At 47.7% G+C, this 22,343-nt stretch overlaps 1 protein-coding gene across 1 annotated transcript; it reads right to left on the reverse strand.

Annotated features, from left to right (window-relative positions):
* Positions 1-69: 69 nt before the first annotated feature.
* GID4 (GID complex subunit 4 homolog) lies at positions 70-22,191 on the reverse strand. Its single transcript, XM_025864153.2, has 6 exons — positions 21,761-22,191; positions 16,410-16,469; positions 11,386-11,493; positions 5,147-5,248; positions 3,159-3,289; positions 70-404 (listed from the first exon to the last, which is right to left on the reverse strand). The coding sequence occupies exons 1-6, from the start codon at positions 21,947-21,949 to the stop codon at positions 341-343; spliced, it is 654 nt and encodes a 217-aa protein (XP_025719938.1). The 5' UTR covers positions 21,950-22,191; the 3' UTR covers positions 70-340.
* Positions 22,192-22,343: the final 152 nt, after the last annotated feature.

The following is a 22,343-nucleotide window of genomic DNA, read 5'->3' on the forward strand; positions in this document are numbered from 1 at the left end:
GGTGGGGCTGGAGGGAGGAATGGGCCTTTCGGTGATACAGAAGTTAGCTGTGCAGCAAGGAAAAGTGCATTTAAGGTAGCTTAAAAACAGATTAAGACCAAACTGCCTCAGAGAGGGAGGAAGAACAGAGAACACTCCCTTCGCCTGCCCTGCTGGTTGGCCATGCTCCTTGGATTCTGTGGGTTAACATTCATGCCTTCTGATGCGAATCTGCTCATGAAGAAACAGGAACACACGTTCTCCTGGTTCTGGCAGGTACACAATTTTCTTGGCAAAGTTCTTTTTTTTTTTTTTTTTTTTGCCAAGTTCAGTTTTATTTGGTTCCTGCTCTGAACCGCTGTCACCGGAATTCGTAGATGGGTGCGCTGTGTTCAGGAACATGAGTTAGGTTGAGGGACTGATACCTGCAGTGCGGGAAGAGAGAGAAAACGGGAGGCGGTCTAAGCAGCCTGAAAACCAAACAGAGGTGCAGAACCCCCTCCCCACCACCGGAGCGCCCAGCGAGCCCCAGGCTGGAACCGGATCGCGGGTGCATCTCAGACCTCTTCGGCTGCACCATGTTTGGTTCTCTTTCTAGTTCTTTGGTTAATCCTCCTGAGCTCTGTGTAAGAGGAGCTGCTTTTAGGCCTCGTGCTCTGACCATGAGGCAGTTATGGTACATCTTATGAAAGGAGAGGCAGAGTGAGCTCTGGGAGAAGATGCGGACCGAAGCCCTGGGCCCTGGGCCTCACCCCTGCCCTCCACTCTGCCTCTCTATGACATCTAGCACCTCAGCTCCTCGGGGAACGTCAGGCTGGAACATCCTCAGGACTGCACGGGGAGCAGAGGCACACCCCACTTCTCACGGAATACAGAGACTTCCCAGCTAACCCCAAAGCTTATGTTACCATTCACCTTCATTTTCTCGCCTCCCTAGACATGGCTATGAGGCTTGAGAGCATCAGAGTTCTGAGGTATTTGTTTTTGCCCCGTTGGGAGGTGCTCTGAGGAGTTAAGCAGATGAAGGAGAAACAGAGGCGGGGACAATCCCCACACAGGGATGATAACCCCCCGGGGGACAATCAAGAGTTCATGGGGTAGATGCTAGCTCTCCCCTTACTTGTTTCACATGGGAGTGAGGAGGAGCACGGGAAAAAGCAGTTTATTTCTCAGCCCAAAAAAAATTTAAAAAAGAAAAATCAAGACAATGCATCAGCCATCAGAATATGCAAATCAAAACCATGAGACCCCACTTCATAACCACGAGGGTAGCTATAATTGTAAAGACATCATAACAAGCGTTGGGGAGGATGTGGAGAAACTGGAACCCTGGTGCATCACACACTTTGGCAGTTCCTTAAAAAGTCAGAGAATGACCATAGGACCCAGCCATTCCACTCCCGGGTATATGCCCGAAGGAATTGAAAGCAGAAACTCAAACAGATACTTATACAATCAGCAGCATTAATTACAATAGGCAGAAGGTAGAAATAACACATCAATTGATGAATGGATAAACAAAATGTGGTACAGCAGTCCCCCCTTATCTGTGGGGGATACGTTCAAGTACCCCCAGTGGATGCCAAAAACCGTGCATAGTACTGAACCCTATAGACGCTTTGTGCGTAAGCTTGTGATAAAGTGTAATTTATAAGTTAGGCACAGTAGGAGATGAACAATAGTAACTAATAATAAAACAGAATAGTTATAACAATATTCGGCAATAAAAGTTACGTGAATGTGGTCTCTGTCTGTCTCAAAAGACCTTCTTGTGCTGTAGTCACCCTTCCTGCTGTGAGGATGGGAGGTGAGAACACGCCTGCGTGAGGAGATGAGGTGAGGTGAGTGAGGCAGGCGTGTGACCGAGTGGTGGGCTACCACGGACTACCATCCGCTTCTGGACTACGGCCGACCGCAGGTAACTGAAACAGCGGAAGGCGAAACCGCAGATAAGGAGGGGCTACTGTACATCCATACGAAGGAAAATTATTCAGCAATAAAAACGAAGGGCTGATCCATGCTGCCACATGGCCGAACCTTCTGAGCATTAGGCTGAGGGTAAGAAAGCTGACACAAAGGAGCTTCATAGTGTGTGTGGTTCCCTTTACAGAAAATATCCAGAATAGGCACGTCTTTATAGAAGTCGGCTGGCTGCCTCGGGCCAAGAGGGGATGGGGCTCAGGGGAACGGGGTTTCTCGTGGTGGTGGGGGGAGCATTTTAAAATTGATTGGGGCGACGGCCGCACAACCGTGAATATTCAGGATGACCGAACTGCATGCTTTCAATGAGCGAATTGTATGGTATGTGAATTCTCTCAATAACGCTGTTATTTAAAAAAGCATGTAACAGGTTTTAAAAACTCCTTTGAAAACAGAGCAATTACTGAAACCCTGGTAATTGTGGCTCTCAGGGGAGCGGACACTGTGCTGAGCCCAAGGGCGTTTATTTGCAGATGTCATTTTGCTGCCACTGAACAAGGAACTTGAGTCAAGCCAGGGAAGCATCACTTGCAAGTCACCGAACTACAAAACATCTGGAAGGGAATGCGGTGTTTCTACGTTCAGAGAGGAAATCAGGTATTTTGTGACAGGGTTCCTTCTTCAGGTATAGCAAGGCGCTTGGAGCAGCAGTGACAGGGCAGGAGAGTCCCCAGAAAGGTGACAAAAGCTAGCACTTGCAGTGGCACTCAGTCTTTCACCTCAGATGAAACACAGGGCAGGACCATCAGCTCCCATGGGGGCCCCTGGTCACCAGACTGAGATCAAGAGTGCGTGGGGCCGGCATCTAAGGAATGTGACCACAAAAGTAGAAAGGCTGCTAACAGCAAAACTCACCCTGTCCATAGCTGGAGCTTACATTGTAGTTACTGATTAAATTTGGGAGGAAATATAAGAGCAGCCAAGATTGGGAGAAACACTGCTGATAATACAGAACTGCTTGAAAGCTTTGAGCAGTGAGTTCCTTTATTGAGCACTTTGGTTTCATCTTATTTACTCTGCTCTGTGGTTAGGGATAGGAGCCCCTCCATGGGCAGCTGAGATCATTCAAAGAGGCCCTCCACATGCAGATAGAGCATAAAAGCTACTCAGAGACAGGCGGGGGGGTGGGGGGGTGGGGTTTCTTTTGGATTCCGACCCCCGGGCAGCAACCCGCCCCCTTCGCCTCTGGGGTGCCTTACCATTCTGAACTCCTATGGTAATAGTAGCCTTCTATGGAGGCTGCCGACTTCTGGAAGCAGATGTAATAGAACCCAGCAAAGGAGGCACCGCTGATGTCTTTGATCGTGTGATCTGGGACCAGGAACTGTTCCTGCACACAGACGGAGGAGGTCAGTAACAGACGGCGTGCTCCCGCCACATCTGGGGCTCCCCGTTAGCCTTCAGGTGGTTCTCGGGTTCCAGTGTCACATGGCCTTGCCCAGGCTTGCTGGACGGCGGCGGACATCTGCGTTTCAACCCCATCTGTCAACAGCATTCTAGATACTAATGCAGTAGCCTGGGTCTTGAGCTCACTGAGATCGGCAATGAAGAGAAGGTTCTATGGTCCACACGTCTCAAAAGTGAATCGATACCTACCTACCTTTCAGAGCCCACAGACAGAACGACCCAGGAAGAAGTTGTTTCTGCTCCACCCCAGGAACTGGTGCTGGGTTCCTGATCACCTCTGCATTCTGAGGGCAGACCAAGCACCAACTGCCCCCATAACAGCCCCTCAAAAAGCTCGACACCTCATCCACAGCCATCAGAACGGTATTAATCTTGCTCGGGCACCTTGGGAAGAGGCGAGCTTATAATCTCTGGCTATGGCCAAGCTGAAAGGCCACGTCTGGGCACCTACTCTTCCAGGAAGATGAGGTCAGTGGCCTCAGGGCCCCAAGAGGTCCACGGAGAGCCCACAGTGAGTCATGCTGAGAAGGTCTTTGGAGACCAAACAACTCCACTGTTTTGTTTTGTTTTTTAAGACACTCTCCCCGTCCCCTTCTTCAACCTCTGAAATGCTAGTTTTTAAAAATTAATTTTAGGGCGCCTGGGTGGCTCAGTTGGTTGGGCGACTGCCTTCGGCTCAGGTCATGATCCTGGAGGCCCGGGATCGAGTCCCATATCGGGCTCCCTGCTCAGCGGGGAGCCTGCTTCTCCCTCTGACCCTCTTCCCTCTTGTGCTCTGTCTCTCATTCTCTCTCTCTCAAATAGATAAATAAAATCTTAAAAAAAAAAAAAAAGTCTTTAAAAAAAAATAAAAAATAAAAAAATAAAAATTAATTTTAAAATTAGAACCTTGCAAGATACTTCCTTTAGTACTTTATTAGCCGGCACGTTTCCAAACACCAGGCGGCAAGCTCGCAAGGGTGGACTCAGCTTTTACTCTTTGCACCTGGCCAGCATCTCTGCAAAAAGTGACGACCCCCGCCCCGCCCCCCCAAATTATTAGCTGTACAAACTAAAGATTGGGAATAACTCCTCTAAATGATTTGCCTGCATGAAAGCTGGCAAGGTTTCAAGATAAAACAGCTTTTTCCTGCAGGCTGGGGACCAGGGGTTGGAAGTGGGTGTCTGTTCACAGCGTGATGTCACAAACCCACTTCATGATTTTGCTAGCCTGCGGCTGGAACACAGTAAATACCAGGCTATCAAAAGAGGGAACACAAAAGCCTTGTCAGCCCAAAGCCAATCTCGCAAGTCCAGCCAGATGGAGTTCTCTGAGGGCTGGTGAGTGGAAAACCCAAATTCCATTCCCGGTCCCTCATTTCCTGCTGGAGGGAACCAGACAAGCTGAGATGGCACTGAAGCTTGGTGGCTAGGACGTGGTGAGGGAAGAGCCACTTAAGACGGGTTCTCTGCTGAGAGTAGGAAATGATGGAGCCCGACTCTGGTCCTCCCCTGAGTCCAGAGAACACCGGAGGTGACTCAACCTGGAGAGTCGACGGTGCTGAGGGCGACCACGCCGCCCCCGCCCCCAGTCATGAATTCATCTGCTAACCACCAAACGGTGTTACCAAAGACAAACCGTCTACCATGGCAGCAGTTGGTCAGTGTGGCCTGGAGCCCTGCCTGCTTTTTATGAGCGTGTAAAGGCACTCCATGGAGACAAACTGTAATGAAGCACTGGACCCGGGGAGCAGATGGGGTGCTGGATACAATGCAGGCTCTGGCTGGGCTGGGACCTTACCTTCCACCTCATGAAGACATAATCCCCATTCTTCAGTTCTTCATAATCAAAGTCATCTGAATTAAATGATTTTGCATACTGATAAAAAGCCAGAAACTTGCCCTGAAAGCAAAAAAATTGAGCATGAGGACCGATCGACGGAAGGTAAGGCTGGGGTCACCACTGCCCTTCTGCGCCCAGCAGCAACCACCTTCTCAAAGGTCTGATGGCTGCTGGATGCGGCCCACAAGAGCAGCAAACGCTGAGGATTGGGGAAGGGAGCCTGAGGTCCCCACCAGTGAACTCGGGCCTGGCCTCCAGCCGAGGCACCATAGGGCTACGCCTGCCTAGTTAATGTGGTCCAGGAAAAGGCCCGGGGTTGGGAACGGATGATATTCCGGGAGGCTTTTCTCAGGACACCTTACCACAAGCAAAGCCAGGAAGGATTAGCGAGAAGATCTCTATAAGTGAATCAACACTAGGCATGCAGAACAACTTAGAGCCAGCACATCACCCCGAAGGGAGAGAGGGGTTTACTAAAGCGGGGTCCTCTGACACAGGAGCGTGGCTTGGGGCCAGCCAGTGAAGTGGAAACAGGAAATGGGTAACATATGATTAAGTCCTTTTAAAAAAGGAGACCAGAAATAGGTTACAAAATTCTTTTTTATAATTCTATTTTTGTAAAAAAAAAAAAAAAAAAAGAAAGAAAGAAAGAAAGAAGGTTACTATCTGTTTTAACTTCGGATATTGTTATTACAGATGATCTTTTTCCCTTTGCTTTTCTGTTTACTCAAATATTTAAAAATAAGTGCATTATTTTATAAAAAATAAATAAAGTTTAGGATACAGAGGTATTAACTCAGAATTTGTCACATGTATATCTCTATTCTAACTGGATTAAGTATATAGAATCTTGACTTTAGGGTACCACCATGATACCAGCTTTAAATATCACTCAGGAAAACTTGAAGGTGAAAAACAATGTCTCCGATTCTAATTTATAGGCAGTCCTGATTTTATTGTACTTCACTTTATTGCTCTTTGCAGATACTGCATTTTTTTAAAAAGATTCATTTATTTATTTGGCAGGGTGGCAGAGGGAGAGGGAGAAAGAAACTCAAGCAGACTCCACGCTGAGCGTGGAACTCCACGCTGAGCGTGGAACCCCACGCGGGGCTCGATCTCATGACCCTGAGATCATGACCTGAGCCGAAACCAAGAGCTGGATGCTTAACCAACTGAGCCACGTAGGCGCCCCCAGATAGTGCATTTTTTTTTTATAAATTGAAGGTTCGTGGCAACCCTGTGTCGAGTAAGTCGACTGGCACAATTTTTCCAACAGCATTTGTTCACCTCGTGTCTCTGTGTCACATTTTGGTAATCCTCGCAACGTTTCAAACTTTTTCATTACTCTTATATCTGTTACGGTGATCTGTGATCAGTGATCTTTGATGTTACTAATGCCATTGTTTTGGGGCACCACAAACTGCCCCCATATAAGATAGGAAACTTCATCAATAAATGTCTGTGTTCTCACTGCTCCACTGACTGGCCATTCCCCCATCTCTCTCCTTCTCCTCAGGCCTCCCTCTTCCCTGAGACACAGCAATATTGAAATGAGGCCAATTAATAACCACACCATGGCCTCGGTGTGTTCAAGAGAAAGGAAGAGTCCCATGTCTCTCACTTGAAATCAAAAGCTAGAAATGATTGAGCTTAGTGAGGAAGACCTCCCAGAAGCTGAGAGAGGGCTGAAGGCGAGGCCTCCTGGCCCAGTGAGCCAAGTTGTGAATGCAAAGGAAAAGTTCTTGAAGGAAAGGAAAAGTGCCACTCCAGTGAACACATGAATGGTAACAAAGCAGGCTTTGATGTGCAGAAAGGTTTAGTGGTCTGGAGAGAAGGTCAAACCAGCCCCAACGTTCCCTTAAGCCAAAGCCTAACCCAGAGCAAGGCCCTGACTCCCTTCAATTCTGCGAAGGCTGAGAGCTGAGGAAGCTGCAGGAGAAGAGTCTGAAGCTAGCGGAGGATGGTTCAGGAGGTTTAAGGAAAGAAGCCGTCTCCGTAACACAAATGTGCAGGGTGAAGCAGAAAGTGCTGATGTAGAAGCTGCAGCAAGTTCTCCAGAAGATTCTAGATCTTCATTAAGATAATGAATACGCTACACTAAACAACTACACTACACCAAATAACAGAGTTTCAGTGTAGATGAAACCACTTGGTATTGGATGAAGATGCCACCTAGAACTTCTAGAGCTAGAGAGGAGCAGTCAATGTCTGGCTTCAAAGCTTCAAAGGTCAGGCTGACTCTCTTGCTAGGGAGCTCATGCAGCTGGGTGACTTTAAGTTGAAGCCAATGCTCATTGACCATTCTGAGAATCCTAGGACCCTTAAGAATTATGCTAAATGTACTCTGCCCGTGCTCTACAAATGGAACAAAGTCTGGATGACAACACATCTGTTTACAATATGATTTACTCAATATTTAAAGCCCAACATTGAGACTTCTCAGAAAAAAAGATTCCTTTCAAAATACTGTTTGGGGGGTGGGGGGATGGGGTAGCCAGGTGATGGATATTAAGGAGGGCACATGTTGTGATGAGCACTGGGTGTTATACACAACTAATGAATCACTGAACGCTACATCAAAAACTAATGATGTACTATATAGTAGCTAACGGAACATAATAAAAAAATATATTATTGTTCCGTAACAATGCACCTGATCACCCAAGTGCTCCGATGGAGATGGACAGTGAGATTTATGTTGTGTTCAGGCCTAACACAACATCCACTCTGCAGCCTGTGGATCAAAGAGTCATTTCAACTTCCAAGTCATCTTATTTAAGAAATACACTGCATAAGACTGTAGCTGCCATAGATAGTGACTCCTCTGATGGGTCTGGACAAAGTAAACTGAAGACCTTCTGGAAAGGATTCATCATTCTAGGTGCCATTAGCAATATTTGTGATTCATGGGAAGAGGTCGAAGTATCAACATGAACAGGAGTTTGGAAGAAGTTGATTCCAACCCTATAGATGACTTTGAGGGGTTCAAGACTTCAGTGGAGGAAGTCACTGAAGATGTGGTGGAAACAGCAAGAGAACTAGAACCAAAGTGGAGCCTGAATATTATGCAGCCATCAAAAGGAATGAGATCTTGCCATTTGCAACGACGTGGATGGAACTGGAGGGTGTTATGCTGAGTGAAATAAGTCAATCAGAGAAAGACATGTATCATATGACCTCACTGATCTGAGGAATTCTTTTTTTTTTTAATTTTTTTATTGTTATGTTAATCACCATATATTACATCATTAGTTTTTGATGCAGTGTTCCATGATTCATTGTTTGTTCATAACACCCAGTGCTCCATGCAGAACGTGCCCTCCTCAATACCCATCACCAGGCTAACCCATCCCCCCACCCCCCTGATCTGAGGAATTCTTAATCTCAAGAAACAAACTGAGGGTTGCTGGAGTGGTGGGGGGTGGCTGGGTGATAGACATTGGGGAGGGTATGTGCTATGGTGAGCGCTGTGAATTGTGCAAGACTGTTGAATCACAGATCTGTACCTCTGAAACAAATAATGCAACATATGTTATGAAAAAAGAAAAAGAAGAAGATAGCAGGAGGGGAAGAATGAAGGGGAGTAAGTCGGAGGGGGAGATGAACCATGAGAGACGATGGACTCTGAAAAACAAACTGAGGGTTCTAGAGGGGAGGGGGGGGTGGGGGGATGGGTTAGCCTGGTGATGGGTATTAAAGAGGGCACAGTCTGCGTGGAGCACTGGGTGTTATGCACAAACAATGAATCATGGAACCCTACATCAAAAACTAATGATGTAATGTATGGTGATTAACATAACAATAAAAAAATTTAAAAAAAAAAGTGGAGCCTGAACATGGGACTGAATGGCTGCAATCTCATGATAAAACTTGAACGGATGAGGAGCTGCTTCTCATGGATGAGCCAAGAATGTGGTTTCTTGAGATAAAATCTACTCCTGGTGAAGATGCTGTGAGGACTGTTGAAATGACAACAAAGGATTTAGAAAATCACATGAACCTAGTTGATAAAGCAGCAGCAGGGTTTGAGAGGATGGACTCCAATTTGGAAAGAAGTTCTACTGGGGCCAATATGCTATCAAACAGCACCTCGTGCTACAGAGAAATCGTTTGTGAAACAAAGAGCTGATCAATGTGGTCAACTTCATTGTTGTCTTATTTTGAGAAATTGCCACCGCCAAATGAACCTCCGGCAACCACCCCCCGAGATCAGTCAGCAGCCATCGACACTGAGGCAAGACCCTCCACCAGCAAAAAGATTAGGAGTTGCTGAAAGCTTAGAGGATGCTGAGCATTTTTTAGTTAAAAAGTATTTTAAAATTAAGGTGTGTACGTTGTTGTTTTAGACCTAATGCTATTGCACCCTTCATAGACTACAGTATCACATAAACATAAGTTTTATATGCACTGGGAAACCAAAAAAATTCATTTGACTCACTTTATTGCAATATTCACTTTATTGTGGTGGTCTGGAACGGAAGCCACAATATCTCCGGGGCATGCCTGTATCAGGCACTGCGAGTCCCTGACAAACAGGGATCCCACATGGGATTCTGGGACTCCGGAGTGGGCTGGGAAAGTTATGGGAACCTGAGTACTGCAAAGGGGACCGGACTGTTGAATGAGGAAGGGCCCAGAGGCCAAGCTCCTCATCCACCCATATCAAGGGTGGCCTTCTTTGTCCTTCTGTCACTCAAAATCTTTCAATTCAGCCTAGCAAAGGAGAACCAGATATTTTCTGGTGTTCTGGTGGAAGTCTGGAACACTAACAGCTGGTTTCCAGGTATTTGATTTGCAGCAGACCTAGCTTAGAATTGACTTTTCATTGAGTCTCAGAGACCTTGCTTTTTTTGTAGAACCAATATGAGATGGAAAACCAAGTTGGATGGGAGACAGGCTGTGGTTCAGTACAAGAAGAGCTTTCCCACTGGGGCCATCCAAGAGAGAAAGGAGCCATCTTGTGAGGCTTCGAGCAGCATGGGAAGAGCCGGCATCGGGCAGGGCGGGACCAGATGGCAGCCGGGAGACCTCCAACTCTGCTCCCTGATGCCGGCACCACCGTGCCCCACTCGAGCTCCCCAACTGAGCAGCCTAAGAGACTCAGATCTTGTTCATTCCCTCGTAAGATACACACACAAATGGCTGACTTTCGGTGTCTATTTGCAACAGCCAAAACATGTAGCTTACAAAAAATGGTTTTAAAAGCTCAAGTTTAAATTTAATTAATTAAATAATTTAAATTAAATTAATTGAAACTCAGCATCTGAAAGATGTTCCTTTCTTATCTCAAGTAGAAAACATTAACAAGCAAAGCGGCTAATCTACTGTAAGGTTAACTAGGACGAGGGTCTATAATAGGGAGTCCTGTCCAAGGACTATTGTGCCAGAATCAGGAGAGAGCTTGAACAGCCAGGTGAGAGGGGCAGTGGGAAGCAGGAGGAGTTCTAGAGTCTTCACTACTGACGCAATCACTTCGGGTGGGTTTAGAGGGTGAGCCCATTAGACTTCTTCAATGTTAAACCAAAATTCATCGGGGCGCCTGGCTAGCTCAGTCGGTGGAGTGTGTGGCTCTTGATCTCAGGGCTGCAGGTTCGAGCCCCACGTTGGATATAGAGATTACTTAAAGATAAAATCTTAAAAAAACCTAAAAACTAAAAAAATAATAATAAAATAAACCAAAATTCATCATCGCCATGGTCAACTAAGTCAGAAGGCTATTATGACAGGTTGAGTAATGGATTTTTGAAGACATACAGTTGTGTGAAAGCCAATGAAAAGACTTGAGGACAGTGACTCTAAGTTGTCTCAAAATGTTCACTACCAGTGAGTGAGAACACATCCCATACTTGACAGTTAAAAGTGGGGGAGCTGGAATTTTCAGTGGCATCCTGATGATGCTGAAGTTGAGACCGTGCGTGTCAGTGTGGAGCTGGGTGAGAAGCTCCCCCGGGGCTCTCCCCATACGGAGATGCCAGCAGGAGAAGCAGCTTTCTGGAAACTGCATCTCCACCTCGTGCTAACCCTGAAAACAGAGGCCTCTGCGGTATGTTTCCCAGGGCTCCCCCGCAGACAGGAGATGAGAAGGAACAGTGGACAGGTGACAGAACAGGGGACAGTGATAAGACCCTGAGAGCTAAGTTCCTTGGCTTTCCAGCAGCGCCTGGGGGGCCCAGAGGAGACAAATTTCTACTTACCCAGTGTTTCCGATCAACGTCTTCGTCTGCGTCCCACTTCCGCGTTAAGAAAGGGTGTTTTTTGCTGATTATTTCTCCTTCAAAAAAAGTCGTAAGGGTTGGATACTCCTATGGTAAAAATCCAAATATCAAAATAAGATGTCAAACAGGAGTTTTTACCTTTCTCAAAGGAAAAATCAACCTGGTTTTAACTTCTTCCTGGGACTCTGAAAAAATGATCACACTGCTAAGCAATGACCCAAACTGAGTTAGGTCCAGTGATCTGCTAATGGCTGCAGAGTCAATGTGAATTGAAGGTGCCCAGAGAGTCTCTTGGACTTTATGGAGTTTGCCGGAAGCAGAGAACCCTTCTTCGACTTCACTTGTTACATACTGATCACTCAGAAAAGAATTTAGACAAGTAAATTCTGGGTATTCTAGGATACAAAGCAGATAGTAACTGTAGATGTTACTTCCCAAGGAAAACACCCAAAAAGGCTCCCAAATCACAGCATTCACAGCTAAGTCTTCCCTTACGCCCGGCCTGGCCACTGGTTCTCAAACTAGCTCAGTCATTTGTCTCTTTTGTGCCCATTCTTCAAGTTTCCAGGGGTGGGTTTTTGGGTTTTTGTTTTTTTTTCTTCAGAATACCTTGGTATATTAGGATACATTTCTTATATGAACTAAGGCCATCTACACTAGGGAAAATATATGTAAATCACATCTACAATGGAAAATCAGAAACACATGGGGAAAAAATAACAGAAACACATGGGGAAAAAATAAGCTGTCATCCTAACTGGGTGCTTAGAATACTCTTGTCAATTTTATTTGCTATTTGTTCACCTGCTAATAAGGAGGCCCCAAAGATTTTGAAAGAAACTAATGGAAGAAAAAGTTAGCACTGTAAGAAGTCTACCATTTCTCTGCATTTATAAAAAACCAACCAACTAATAGACCAACTGGACAACCCCTCAGCCCAGCCTGCCAGCCCCTGGTGTTTCTTGGAAAAGTGATAATGATGGTCACTGGCCTGGCAAACTGTGGATTACAGCCCTAATGTCCCTGGGACCACAGAGGTACCACTTTCTGTTTCAGGCCCTATGTAGGCCCCTCTTATTCTGCATCAAACATTTACACATGTTTAAAGTAAATCTGTTTGGCTTTGCTCCGTCTCTCAGCTTGACCTGCCACGTAGCTGGGGACGCCCCTAGCAGATACTGCCATGCTGGTTCAGCAGCTTCCAGGAAACAGCACAACCACAGGCACTCCACTCTGGACTGGAGGGGCCTGCTTCACCACACACCACCGAGGCCATCCGTGGTCTTAACAGTGAACTCTAAAATATATAGCACCCTCCTCGACAAACCACAATCCCTTTCCCCAACTCGGGGTCTGGGTTCCTCGTACAGACATTTACATATACAGAGTGAAGAAATTAAAGGGGAGATTTCCTAAATGGAAACCTGATTTTAAAGGTATAAACTACGGGCGTCTGGCTGGCTCAGTCAGTAGAACATGTGACTCTTGATCTCAGGGTCGTGAGTTTGAGCCCCACATTGGGTGTCGAGAGTACTTAAAAATAAATAAATAGGGGTGCCTGGGTGGCTCAGTCAGTTAAGTGTCTGCTCAGGTCAGGTGGAACCCCGCATCAGGCTCCCTACTCAGTGTGGAGCCTGCTTCTCCCTCTCTCTGTCCCTCCCCGTTCGTGCGTGCTCTCCCTCTCTCTCTCTCATAAATAGATAAAATCTTTTAAAAATAAATAAATAAACAAACAAAATAAAAGTATAAACTAAATTATGCTTATCTGTTTTAGGAAGAACTACTAAGGGAGAAAGTTCTGTATCAGTGAGTACCTGCCTTGAGATTTTAAATGGAAAGCTAGATGTATGGATTTTCTGAGGTTTGGGCTTTAACATTTTTTTTTAAAACTTCCACAAAAAAGACAGAAAAGAAGAAAATGATAAAGTGGTTCTCTTACCATACAAAGAAGATACTTATAGCTCAAATCACAAGTTTTCCTAATGAATTGATTCTGCACTGAAAACATTTCAGGCAATATATCAGGGTGACTGCAAGGTACCCCCAAGTTCTGAGAATTAAAATAAAAGAAATACTGCCTGATGAATGAGAGTCAATAGGTACAGAAATTACCAAAAAGATGAAATATCTCTCAGGGCAGGACCAGGAAATTCAAGCACTTGACTATAGCCAGACTGGCGGTAATTTTTATTTACTTTTATTTTTATTTTTTTTAAAGATTTTATTTATTTATTTGAGAGAGAGAGAGAATGAGAGAGAGAGAGCACGAGAGGGAAGAGGGTCAGAGGGAGAAGCAGACTCCCTGCCGAGCAGGGAGCCTGATGTGGGACTCGATGCCGCGACTCCAGGATCCCATGACCTGAGCCGAAGGCAATCGCTTAACCGACTGAGCCACCCAGGCGCCCCCTGGCGGTAATTTTTAGAGCCAGAGGAAAAACTCTTATCTGCAGGAGGGATATCAAGGAAATGAAGTGAGAGAGGAAGAGACGTAGCCAGCAACCCCCACCCCCAAAGCAGGCAAAGGCTTCCTACAGTGGGTCTAGCTCTTGTCAGCCATTTCGGTTGTCCAAATCACTCCCCGCACGGATTCCAGGCCCACCAAAAACTCTCCAGTGATGGGTCTGGCTTTCCATGTAGACCCACCTCCTGGGGGATTAACACCCGATTGGCTACTAAGTCAGAGGGAAATTCTGGAACATGCACGTACCTCATTTTAGAAATGAGTAAACGAGCACTCTTGTGTATACATCGGTCTCGGTGAGTTTGGTTAGTGTGACCTATCTCCTTGGTTCAGACAAGTCTAGCCCAACCTCAGCAGAAGCTTCCAAATCCGTCTAGTGAGTGCGTGGAGGGTCGGGCCATGACTCCCCGAAGGCTGGGCTCCTAGACCCTGTGCCAGCCACGGGGCCTCCCTAGAAATGTGCCCTCTCTCCACTGGTGGCTGGCTGAGAATTACAAAGAAAATGTTACCTGACACCCATTCTTCACAATTCTAGGATTTCATTTCCAGAAGGCACAGAAACTTTTTAAAAACTGTGCTCATTTGTGAATGTGAGGTAGCTAAGAGACAAAAATTACCTCCAATTTAATAGTTCATTTTCTTTATTGTAGGCACGAGGAAGACTAGGGCTAAAATCCAATCATTTAAATGATCTTATTTTATTTTTTTTTAAAGATTTTATTTATTTATTTGACAGAGACAGAGCGAGAGAGGGAACACAAGCAGGGGAAGTGGGAGAAGGAGAGGGAGAGGGAGAGGCAGGCTTCCCGTGGAGCAGGGAGCCCGATGCGGGACTCGATCCCAGGACCCTGGGACCATGACCTGAGCTGCAGGCAGACGCTTAACGACTGAGCCACCCAGGCGCCCCCGTTTCAGGATTCTTAATGCTACTTGCCGTTTCTGTGCACCTTCCTACGACCAGTGTGGCTGATTTCAGAGTCAGTGGTAGCATTCCACGTGCCAGATTCTGCTGGTTTCCTCATGAAGCCAACTGTTTATGTTCTGCCTTCAGTAGGTACATCTGGCTGCCTATGGGTTGAGCATATTCTGTGTATTTCCTGCTACCGTAAATTCAAAGGCTGAAATCCTTCATTCTGCTCTCATTTTCTACCCCTTCTCTACTGGATAAGTTTCTGGAGCCGAGGAACAGGTTACCTTTTCATCTCAACAACAAACTTCACAGACAATTCTCAACCTTCTAATAGGGAAGTGGGAGAACCAGAGTGAATCAAAGAGACGGAAACAATTGTTTCAAGACAGAGGATGTTCAGGGCCTTGGTTAGTATCCCTCAGTTTGTATCACATTGGAGTCCCCTCTTGCTCTTACATTGTTTCTTCCCCTCTAGACAAGCCCCCAGAGTAGACAGCGCAGGCTTATTTTATTCTGTTCTATTCTTTTTTTTTTTTAATTTTTAAATTTTTTTTAAAGATTTAATTCATTTATTTGAGAGAGAGAGAATGAGAGATAGAGAGCACGAGAGGGAAGAGAGTCAGAGGGAGAAGCAGACTCCCTGCCGAGCAGAGAGCCCGATGCGGGACTCGATCCCGGGACTCCAGGATCATGACCCGAGCCGAAGGCAGTCGCTTAACCAACTGAGCCACCCAGGTGCCCTCTATTCTATTCTTTTTATTGATTAGCCAAGTCTAGTTGATGCCACCATTACATGGGTTTCGGGCCCGTGTAGTGATTCAACAACACTACACGTTGTGCTGTGTTCACCACAACGGTAGCAGAGAGGGTATTTTTCATTCTCATTTTACAGATGAAGAAAGAGAAAGAAAGCTCTTTCCTTGCTTTGCCCCGGCACCAGCAAGGGGCAAAGCAAGGACGTCCTCCCGGCCCTCTCTAAGCCTCAGTGGAGCCAGGCCATTGACACGGAGGAATGATCAGGTCAACAGGGCCCGGCAGCCAGGTCAGGCCCAGGCCCTCATGGAGGAGTTAGGCGGCCAGCTCCGTCCCCTCCTTCCCCTTCCTATTTGCTCACTAGCAGGGAAAGAAAGGATGCTCTTTCTTGCTTTCCATATTCCCAGAAGTTCTGAGATTTAAAAAGTTGGTTCAGAGAAAAGAAAACAGCCTACATTTTCCATAGCAGCTCCTTCAGCTAGGAACTAGATGATCACCTTTCATTGTTCCAGTGAGCTAAGGGGTTTAAGGGATGCCAAAGACTTCAGTTCTGGAAGGATTCATGCGTATCCCAGAAACCATTAAACTTATGACAATGGGTAGCCATATTCCTACTCTATTTTTTCCCCACCAAAGGATTAAAAAGAAAATCAACAGTGTTGGTAACATTGTGACTTATTTATAAACTTTAAAGTTTTGTGTATCCGTACACTTTCCAACAGGGCACATCAAAACTACATGCTTTGTGTGTGAAGTACAATAACAACACTTCTCAGGGCGCTTCAATCAGGCCTCACAATGCTCCTGGCCCTTCACACCCTGAGAATGCCAGGCATGCGGCCCACCATCTAGTTCTAGTTCATTTGAAGGAGTGCTTACCTCAGTAAGGCCTTTTATCTTCAGGTATCCACAAAGGTAAGAGTTCCCTGTGTCCACATGCTGGAAAGAAAGGACACACAATCTTGTTACAAATGGAGGAACCCCTGGGAGACAAGCTGGGGGTACTGTGGAAATTCACGCATCCTGAGGTCACAGGCCAGGCAGGCTAAGGGAGGCCTGGAGATTGGTGCCCGCCGGGCTTGGCCAGGGCTCACCGGCCTTTGAGAGCTTCGTGAGTCCTCCCTACCCACGGGCCTGTTCAGACGAAGCAAGATGATCCCAGGACCTTCTCAACCTCCTTTAGCTGAGTATCTTGAGACCGAAGTGCCTTTCTGGAGCAGCGAGCTCGCTCAACGCAGGCCTCCCGCGGGTCTCAGAAGTGTACTCCTCCCCTATATTTACACTAAGCACAATCCTGCATTAGTTCTTTATGAAATGGGCAGCACATTCAGGAAAGGCATCGTATGAAGATTGCTCGAGCAAAAATTTCAGTTATAAACCAAAATGCTGACCCTAGATCGGAATGTATCGTTAAGTGTTCACTCTGCCCACCTCACAGACGAATGCCTATTTCTTGGTGAAGAGTTGGGAGGCTAAAATAAACAGGGGTAACAGGCATGGGAGATTTTGAAGCTGAGTATCCACCAATTATGGGCTGCTGAGACACTGCAGGGTGCCTACCCAACATCCAATTTCCTACTTTTCCATGCTGCCAGGGCCCAGATCCTGTTCTGGCACCCACCCTGGCCCCTACAAGACCTGGTCAGCCCTGATGGATCCAAGGCAGATGTGCGCCCCTGACCCCTTGTGAGTCATCGGTTTAGGGGTGAGTGACCCAGTTCTGACCAATCAGATATGTGTGTCAGTCTCCTGGGTGCCTCTGGGCAAGATGCTGGCTTTTGAGGAGGCCTTCTTTCTTCCCTTGGTGGTGGCAGGACTTGCACATGGTGCCCAGGCCCATGGCAGCCATCTAGAGACCATGAGGACAAACAGGCCAGGAAATGCCAAGGATGGCAGCAGAGAAACATGGAAGGAAATGGGGCCCCTAAATGAGCCAGTCTGGAACCAAGCCACCTCCAAGCTTCTTGTAATCTGAGATGCTGGATTCACTCATTCTTTAAACTAATTTGAAGTAGGTATGGTTACTTGCAGCTGAGTGCACCTGGACTGATACATTTCACCCAAATCTACACAGATCGATCCTGAAGAGGCAGATTTTCAGATTTCATGATAAATTGGGCTCCCTTACAAAGCAGACCCCTGGAATGAAAGCAAACCCAAGTACCATGCTACTTCGGCATGTTGAGATTTTAACACGTTAAGTGAGGTCTCGTTTTAAGAGACTAGCAAAGTTTTGTGGTATTTATCAGATTCGGGGACTTAACTACTTTCATCTACACCATAAATCACTCAGGCAATCCTTAAAAACTGTAATAAACACAATCGGCCAGATGAGGTCAGCACCAAAGCAAACGGGCTTCAGTGAAGCTGAAATGCTCCCACAGTTTGGTGCTGGTGACAAAGGTAGTCCATGTAAAAACTGCCAAAACACTTAAAATATCCTCATCGGCTGGCCTTGGCGCTGGATGCGATCTTAAGTGGCTGATCTGCACTAACATGGTTCAGCAAAGAACTTTATTTAAAGGACACACAGCTCTAACCTGAGGCCTTAAATTTCATGTATGCAATTCTCACTGAATTCAATATAGTTTGGGGTTTCACAGCTGCTGGAAAGGGTATCAGGTGGCCAGGATACCTGCTAATAAGATTAAAAACTGAATTGGAAATTGGCTAACATTTTGCATAGATTATCACACGCTCAAGAATCAGACTTTCAATTTGGCCTCTGTTCAACCATGTGCCTCTCCCATTCTGCCCAAACTCATCTCCATGACGGTTGGTGAACTCAAATACACTACAATGCAGAGAACTTGAACTGAATGCCAGGCCAGCATCTCGATGAGAAAGATAGCAAGGCAAATGTTTAGCAAGAAAGTCTCACAGCACAGCTGTGTCCAACAGCTGCTCTTTCTAGTACCCCTTCACTGTGACCCTGGCCTTCACTTTGGTCTTGGCTCCCTGGATGGCAGAGGAGAAACAGAGTAGTTACAGTAACAATGGCAACAAGGAAAACCCAGCCAGAATCTCACAAAGGTTTGGGGAACTCTCTAAACTGGAAATTCCAAAAAAAAAAAAAAAAAAAAAAAAAAAGTGCTCCAGAAAGCCCACAGAAAGAGGTGCAACATCGTGAGTCATTAAGGAGATTCTAATCAAAACCACAATGAGATGCCACTTCACACCCACTAGCATAACTGTGATCAAAAAGACAGGCAATAAGTAGCAAGTGTCCACAAGGCTGTGGAGAAACTGGACCCTCATACACAGTTGGTGGGAATGAAAAATGGGGTAGGTGCTTTGGAAATCGGTGTAGCAGTTCCTCAAAATGGTAAGGATAGAGCTGCCACAGGACCCAGGATTCCACTCCCAGGTATCTACCGAGGACGCATGAAGATGTGTCCACATAAAAGCTCATACAGGAATGTTCACGGCATCATTACTCAATAGCCCCAAAGTGGAAACCACCCAAATATTCACCGAGTGCTCAAAGGATCAACAAAATGCTATATATCCATACAATGGATTATTATGCAACAATAAAAAATAACGAAGCACGGCCACTCGCTACGATGTGGGCAAACCTTGAAAATGTGACGCTCAGCGACAGAAGCTAGACATAAAAGGTCCCATATTGTATGACTCCATGTATATGAAATGGCCAGAATAAGCAAATCTTAGGGAAAATAAAATGAGTAGGTTGCTGAGAGTTGGAGAGGGGTGACGACGAAGGGGTGGGGTTTCTCTCTGGGGTGATAAAAGGGTGCTAAAATTAGTTTGCAGTGATGCCTACCCAACTCTGTGACTATACTAAAAAATACTGACTTGTACACCTTCAGTGGGTGAATTGCATGGTAGGTGAATTATATTTCAATAAAGCTGTTAGGAAAAAAAGAAAGCAAGCAGCAAAGAAGGCTGAGTCCAAGAAACTGGTCCCAGCTGAAAAACCAGGGTGATGATGGGGCAATTCACATGCCACTGACTGTCTCAGTGATGAACAAACAGCTCACCAATCCAGATGTAGGGCAGCATTCCTGCGCATGACCACGGCTTCCACCAGCAGACATCCTACTGAAGTTTCTGCCAGGCTTCTGCTCTGGGCTGCCCTGAGACCAGTCAGTCCTGCACCAACTCAATCACCACTTCAACTGGTTCACAAGGAAGTGGGCACCTGACAGGACGTCAGAAACAACACACCAACGACAGAATGGGGGAGATGCTGAAGAAGCCAAAGACGACTTCTCTTTGACACTTAGCGACCCTGCCAGGAGTCCCCTACCACATCAGAAACCGTCAAATTAAACAATGGGCACAAATTCGAGATCATTCCAAACATGACCCACACCAAGATCTCACTGCCAAAATTTTATGATCTTGCCCCCCACAAAAAAAGGAAAGAAAAAGCAAAAGCCTTTACCTTCATACTAAACTCTCACATTTTAAACAAAAGAGAAGAGGGATCACCACATTAGGCATATAATTATGAAGACTGAGTGAATCAGTCACAACAGTTTTCCAGTTATTATAAATACCACGGCTCACGAGAGAAAGTTAAGTTTACAGACCAAAGATACAATTAACGTGAAGATGCAGTTTTCCAAACCGAAAAAAGATGAAACTATTGATTCCCCCAAAACAGTGAGAAAAAAGAGGCCAACGATGCTCTGCTGTTAGCAGAAAGAAAATGTATCCCCATTGTCTTTTGGGTGGGAGACCTACTCGCTCAGAAGAGAGGCTGTTCAAGGTTTAACATTTTTAAAGAGCTGAGGGCACATAAGGGAAAGACAATCTTAGGTTCTGTCCTCACACATGGGAGAGGTAAGGTGGCACACTAGGTCCTCAAAACTTCTGTAAGGCCTTTCAAGGGGGCAGATGGGGAGGGGTTCTGGGGAACAGCCTAGGAGGTGGGGCATCAGGCTAAGGAAAAATAGGAACAAAGGGAGGAGGAAAGTGGGTCCTGAGGCAGGCAAGGGTAGCTACACAGGAAGGTTTTGCAAGGAAGGGAGAGAGGAGTATGAACTACTGTTGATCACTGACTGGGGAAAAAAAATGTCAAGTGTGTTACTATTTGCATGAAGGGGGTGAGATGCAGAAGAGCCAGAGTAGGTAAAGCAGCAGCTCCAAAGCTATCAGGGGCTGGCAGCAGGTACATAGAAATCCAGGTCAAATGAGGGGGTGGGGGGGTGGTACCCAGACAGCAAGAAAATACCTTGTGAGAGATAATACTGGGTGAGTTCGATTTCCCAGCACATGGGTATCAGAGACTGGGAGGAAGCCCTGGCAGTACAGATAAAAGTTAAGAACACAGAAAGAGGGTCCCCTGGAGCCAAGGAGGAGGAAGATGAAGGTATGGGTTGGGGAGGTAGGCTGGGGAGACTGGGAGGGGACTGGAGGTGGCCAGATAATGGAGGTAGGGAGCATGAGAAGCCTAGAGCAGGAGGCCTGGGGCTGGGGGCAGCTGGGTGCCTGGGCCAGGAAGAGACTGGGGCAGCTCCGGGTTGGGGGCGGGGGAGGGGGGCAGGAGGCAAGATCCCAACAGACTGGGAGGAGCTCCACCCAGCAGCACCCAGGATGTGAGTGCCTGGTCTTCAGAGAGTAAGTACCAAAGGCTAGGAATCAGTTGTGGGTTGAGGAGGTTCTCAGGGCTCAGGGGCCAATGGAGGGAGTGTGATCCCGGGTCGGAGGGGACTAAACTAGGCTCTCCCAAGGAAGAAATCCTGGGAGGAGGGCCCCAGGGTTTGAGGATTCCTGGGACAGAGGAAACGGGAGGCGGGGGAGGACTGTCTCAGGTCTGGGATAATTTGACATGGGCCCAGCCACGGGTAGAGTCCCGAGTCAGGAGAAACCAAAGGAGAGTTCTTCAGGGTCTGAGAGGGACTGGAGGGAGAGCTGATCTCGGGGCGACAGGTCCTGGGGAGGAAGGACTCAGGTCTGAGGGTGGCCAGTCACGGGGGGCTTCCGGATCCCAGCCAGGCCGGTCACGGTCTGGGAGAGTGTTCAGGGTCGGCCAGGAGCTGCTCACGACAGGCTCCGGTGTGAGGGGCAGGTCAGGGTTGGGGCTTGGAGAGTGTGAGACACCAGCTGGGCAGGTCCCAGGGGGTGAAGCGCCTGGTGCAGGAGGCCCGGCGGCGAGGGCCTGGTCCGCGGCTGCGGGCTCGAGGAGCCGGCGGCGGGCACGGCCCGTGAGCGCCGCGAGGAGGCCCTCGGGCCCCGGCCCGGCCCGGCCCGGCGCTCACCTGCAGCACCACCTCTACGTCGTACGAGTTCCCCTTGCTCTTCTGGTGGCCGCGGAACTTGGAGCCGCTGTAGAGCAGGCTGGTGGCCACGCCGGGCTGCTGGGTGTTGATGGGCGGCGGCGGGATGAGCGAGGCCGCGGAGGCGGCCGAGGCACCGGCCGGCGGGGGACACTCGGTGCGGACCGGCATCGCGGGGTCCCCCGGAGCCAGGGCTGGGGGGAGGGGGGAGAGGAACCGCCGCCGCCGCGCGGGAGCCGAGGGGGGTGGCAGGGAGGGAGGGGCCGGGGCGCGCACGCGCGGGGTGGGGGCGGAGGGGGGACCACCCGCCTGCTGCCTGCGGACCAAGCGCTCCGGCTGCCACCGGGACCCCGGGACCTGCGAGCAGGGCCTCCCTGTCCTGAGCTGAGTCCCCCTCCCCACTTGCCCTCGCACACACACCACCTTTTCGATTGGCTCAGGCACGCCGGGGGGGGCGGGAACAGGCTCACGCGGCGCTTCCACTCATTGGCGGGCGGAGAAAACACGTGGCGGGGTGCGCGAGAGGCCCTCTGGGACTTGTAGTCTTCTTCCCGAGGCGCGGCGT

Source organism: Callorhinus ursinus, unplaced genomic scaffold, assembly GCF_003265705.2.
Source record: "Callorhinus ursinus isolate GAN/ISIS: 27379988/994484 unplaced genomic scaffold, GSC_fseal_2.0 scaffold43, whole genome shotgun sequence".
In the NCBI taxonomy this organism is placed as follows: domain Eukaryota; kingdom Metazoa; phylum Chordata; class Mammalia; order Carnivora; family Otariidae; genus Callorhinus; species Callorhinus ursinus.